Source organism: Telopea speciosissima, chromosome 9 (genome assembly GCF_018873765.1).
Source record: "Telopea speciosissima isolate NSW1024214 ecotype Mountain lineage chromosome 9, Tspe_v1, whole genome shotgun sequence".
Lineage (NCBI taxonomy): Eukaryota > Viridiplantae > Streptophyta > Magnoliopsida > Proteales > Proteaceae > Telopea > Telopea speciosissima.
This window is the reverse complement of record NC_057924.1, coordinates 6,567,482-6,572,955: the sequence shown is the minus strand read 5'-3', so window position 1 is coordinate 6,572,955 and position 5,474 is coordinate 6,567,482. Positions and strand designations below refer to the sequence as shown.

Here is a 5,474-nt window from a genome sequence, read left to right as displayed (position 1 = left end):
AGGTTATCCCTCCATCTACTGCCACTTCACAGTCAGGAAAAGAAACAACCAAGGTAAGCATATTTCATATAGAAAAGAAATTTCAAGCAGAATTGAGACAAATTTTGTGTGAATGGAAATAGAACCTGCATCAGCATTCATACCTCTGGTCATCATACTCCTACTGGTTTATGTAGACTTGGTCTTCTAAGTAACCTTAATTTTTTTATGGTTAGTAAACATGTGCTTAAGGCACTATTGACAGTGGCACAAAATAAGCAAACAGCAAGCTGAACTAATTACAAACAGCAGCACAAAATAAGCTATAACGATCTTCGTCTTCCAAGTATCCAGTGGTTTTTTTCATTTTGCCACAAAAGCTCAACCTGCAAAATAACACTGGTTCACTAACATTAGTTAATCGTCATCGTCATCAATGGTAATTAGAACCATTCCACATGGCTGTGTTTCCTCTTCAACCGGCACCAATCCTTTAGAGTTGCTGAATCTACTTGTTTGGGAAGTCATCTTCCATTTACCATTACCAGGTTCCTGGGTCTTAACCGATCTACTTCTTCTTTTCCATAATGCCGCAATGGGCTCATAATCTTCCTTGTCCTCATAATCATCATCATTCCAAATTGGCATAAGGTCCTTTGGTTCTTCTTTTTGGCTTTGTGTTTCCTCTTCAACCAGCACCAATTCTTTGGAGTTGTAGAATCTACTTGTTAGGGCAATCCTCTTCCTCCCACCATCACCAGGTTTCTGGGTCTTTACTGATCCACTTCTTTTCCTTAGTGCCCCAATGGGATCATAATCTTCGTTGTCCTCGTCAATATCACAATGCTTCTCCCTTCTGAAATTGGCTTTCTTGGGAGTAAATCCCGGCGGATGATCACCCCAGTTGTCACAGTTGCTCTGTTCCTCGTCTCTCATTTTTGAAGCTTCAGCTTTTGGGTTTACCTTGAAATTGGCTTTCTTTGGAGCAAATCCCGGCGGATGATCACCCCAGCTGTCTCGATTGCTCTGTTCCTTTTCAGCTTGTGGGTGTACCTTGAAATTCTTCGTCAACCTCTCTCTTTTCTCCAAAACATCCTTGATAGCTTCTCTGCGAACCAACATGGAATCTTTCCACCAGTTAGCGTATCTATGCGTGCATTTGGCCTCTAAAAATCGGCTTCGAATGTATAACTTCGGGACCCTCACATGGCGGTCATAGCTACTCCAAGCAATTTTCCTGTCTGAATTGACTCGGGGAAAATGTCCGGGAAGATCTTGATCAATCCCAAACTGTCTCGCCACCCGGTGCGGTAGATACTGTTCCACACAATCCAACCCAACAAGCTCACAGCTTCTTAAGCAACGAACAAAGGACTGTAATTCATCATCTTCTAGGAGAGATCCATCGTTTAGTAGCTCTTCTTTCTCTATGTAGAAAGAAGGGTATGGGCAGTTGTTAATAGCAGACACGTAAGGCCGCCATTCGAAATTATCAATCTGTTTCAGAATAGACCTCACATGTGGAAGCTTCAATTTGAATCTAAGCTTCAAGATAGATTTGTGCCATCGACCCACCCTGGGTTCCCCAGGGTGCAGTGGATTAGGGGAATAACTGGGTCTCAAAAGAGGGAATCGTTCCCAAGTCCACAGTTGTAGTAACTGAAATGGAGCCCAAACAGTAAAAGAAGCAGAGTTAGTCAGGTATACCTGCTCATATATGAAACGAAGGTCTTTGTAAAGACTGGCGAGAATTGCAGGTGCAAGAGCTAGCCGAGTCCCCTGAGACAAGTGAATGGCTACAGAGAAGACATTTTTCCCTATTACTTTTTCAGGGTAAGAAGAAAAACAATATCTTGACAGCCAAAGGACTAGAAGAGCTACGTGTCCTAGCTCCTCTGTTTCTCCCTCTGCCTCGTTACACATGAATCGGTTGATCCAAGCCGATTGATCCGCCTTTTTAGCTCTGCTTCTATAGAAGTTTTTGTGTTCTGCAATCAACTTCTGCTCTATCTTCTTAAGAGGCTCCTCTATGAGAGGGGTAGTAACGGGTAGTCCTAGAATAGAGAATCCACCAAGAACCAACATATCCTCTAATGTCATTGTTGCCTCTCCCCATGGAAATACGAAGGTGTTAGTGCCTGAACACCAAAATTCAGAGAGCCCAAGAAGTAGTTCCCGATTTATTTGGATAGAATATGTGGAACTCAGAATTGCATCATGAATGCCGGATTTTTTCCAGGTAGATTCATGTTTCTTTGCCAAATGATCTACCCATTCCTTCCACTTTCTCTGTGGTGGACTGAAACCCTTAAACAAAACCTCGGAAGGCCATTTTGTAAAATTTTGGGAAATAGTTTCAGATAAAAAAGGAACATGAGGCAATGACGCTGCTTTTTCAGGAGAATAAGTACAAGGCTTGAGGAATCTTCCCATTCTGAATGTTGGATTCCGACCATCTGAAGACACCATCTTCTCCTCTCTCTCCTCTGTAAGAGTATCTTCAATCGCCATTCTTGGAGAAAATGGAGAGCAAGAGATAGAAGTGAGGAGTTGGTTATGAAAAAGCTAATATGTGACGAATCCGGATCAGCTACCCATATGGGACTAGCATAGGAAGGAGAAGAGAAGAGGAGAGAGAGAGAGAGAGAGAGTGGAGGGGACAAAACAAAAGTTAAAAGAGTCTTACTCCTTCGGGAATAGTAGACAGTAGAGACAGCCATTTACGGCTACCTTGTGCACTTCTCCATGCGATACTGCGTATCTGCTGTCTCCGCGAAGCATTTAAGTCATTACGCACAAATAATCACGGTTTTAAATGTCGGATATGGTTTAGTGCACGTATCGGTTATCTAATATCGGTACAAATAGGCTCGGATTGGCCCGTATCGAACAATGTTATCCCTAATTTTTCAAAGAAATCGATTTTTTTTTAAAGGGTTTTTTACAATTACCACCCCAAAAATTTTGATATCTAGTATTACCCTCCTAAAAACTTTCAAACAACTACTACCCTCCCCTGTTGCATACTAATAACTAACTGGCCCCCACCGTTACATTCCCGTAACGGAGAGGGTTAGTCGTGAGAGTGTGTAGTTGTCACGGATTTTCTAGGATCAAAATGCCCTTTTGGGGTGGTAATTGTAAAAAACCCCCCACCCCATCACCGTCCCTTCTCCTCCTCCTCCTTCCTTCTTCTTCTTCTTCTTCTTCCATGGTGTCAGTTGCAGAGAAGACGGTGTAGACTAGGACGAAGGTACCAACGATCTCAGCACCAAGACCATCACCCTTTGTGTAGCCATGGCTGACTTCGTTGGCTCCACTACCCAACATCTGGTATTGAGTCTTTTGGAAGCCTTTCACAACACCGGCACCACAGATGGCTCCAAGGCATTGCATCACCATGTAAAACAGTGCCCTGGTCAAAGATAGCTTCCTTGCAAGGAACAAATCGAAGGTCACAGCTGGGTTGATTTGTCCTCCTGCACCCACCACATCCATCAAACTCTAATATTTCCGGAACAAATCAAGAACAAAACAAACCCTAAAAGAAATTGTATAAATCAAGAACAAAACAAACCCATAAAAGAAATCAACCGAAACTGGGAAATTAATGAGTACAACAGCAAACGCTTACACCGGATTGCATAAACAGACAGTAACATGATGTGAATGAAAGAAAATCATGAGAGTGAAAACAAAAATTTTCTTATTCAAATGTTTCATAATCTTGCAAAACATAAAAATCCGAAAAAATAGCAGATCTAACAATGAAAGTAGTAGAACAAGTGTAAGGGAAAAAAATCCGAAAGAGATAAACATCGAAGCACATCATCAAATAATTGCACAGTAAAAGGCAAAACAGAAGCACAGTTTGATAAGAACACAAACTGAGAAGAAAATCCAAGAACTGAAAGAGTTCGTGAATAGTTTTACTAACCTGAGATACCAACAGTGTAGTTGTCACGCCCCTATTCCAGACAAGGAATATAATATCATATAAAGGGTGACTAGGACGACGTGTGTCATCCTACTAAACCACCCGGATCACAGACACAGTGTCCCAACGCACGTCATAACCAATATTAACACAATATAATATTAGAATGCGAAAAAGAGGAATATTACATTCCAAGGATCGTTAGTATTGCGAAGCGTATAAATCGAATAGTTACAAGAGGTTCAAAGGCTAGATGATAAATACAGAATTAGTTACATTTCCAATGACCATCTAATAACTATCAAAATGGTATAACAGAAGTATTTCAACATAGGCCTTAGCCTCAAAAGTAAATCAAAAGGGATCGAGTCCCGAATATCCTCACGGCCCGTAGGCACAATCATCGCAAGGACACCCGTCGCCATGTTCCTCAAACACGGCCTCCGGTTCCTCCTTACCAATCTCATCGTACCGAGGGCTGCACTCCAAGTCCCGCGAGATATCCGTCACCGCATCATAATCTAAAAAAGTGTGCCGACGGGGGTTAGCTCCACCGAGCCGGTGAGGGGATGGGGATGCACAAACACGCAATTCACATAGTCCAATGATGCATGCACATGTTAAGTCCATTTTTCCACCTAACAAACAACTAAGTCAATGGCATATGCTCTGTGACAACTCGGGAGACACTCGTGGTCACTTAACTTATCGCCACAATGAAACCTCAATTGTCACGTGGGACTTACGCCCGATCGAAGCCTCCAAGACCACTCGGTGGCGGACCCCGATAACCAATACTACCATGATCGGCCTCTCCCACCTCCACGAAATCCGGTGTCGATTACCCAACACCTAAACCCCTGTTGGTAAGGGTCGTAGCATAAGGGTGTGAAATCCTAGCCACAATATACTACATGCAAGTCCTATCATCCCGAGAGGTAATCCGGGCGCATCAACTTTTCATCCGGTTTAGTGCCCGTTACAAGACGCACGGCGCATACAGCTTCAACATGACATTCAACATAATTTCTTCATAAATGTATATAGTGTTCGGGGTTCCGACCGTACCCACCGCACAGAGACCCATCAAGGTACAACATTACCGATCAACATTATAACAATTGTATATAAGAGTATGCAATATGCGCAAACATGCTTATTAATTATAATGATTACATAATATATAATGCAATAATAATAACGCCCAAACGACCAAACCCACTCACTACGTATACGCCAAGCACCAAGATTATCGCTTGTCGCCTCGATCAAGCAATAAGCCACAAGATGAATATATTAACCTAAACAAAGAGTGAAATAAGGTTAAACGAGCGAAGGGAAAGGATCCCCAAAAGGTCTCCCATAATCACTTAAGTATAAGGTTTCGAAACAAAGTGGTTGCAGGAGTGGTTTCATGCCCAAATTCGCAACCACATGTAAATCCTAGGAAACCGGGGTTCGGGACAGCTTTAGTCAAGGTCGGATGCGAGATGTGGTTTCGTAAAACTGAAACCGAGTGTAAATCCGAGCTTCACAGGGCTCGGACAATTTTAGTCAA

The 5,474-nt window shown here is 42.5% G+C and overlaps 1 protein-coding gene across 1 annotated transcript; it reads right to left on the bottom strand.

The window, feature by feature from the left end:
- Positions 1 to 396: 396 nt before the first annotated feature.
- Positions 397 to 2,490, bottom strand: LOC122640312. The gene has a single exon (XM_043833470.1). It carries the CDS (start codon positions 2,488 to 2,490, stop codon positions 397 to 399), a length of 2,094 nt encoding a protein of 697 aa, XP_043689405.1.
- Positions 2,491 to 5,474: the final 2,984 nt, after the last annotated feature.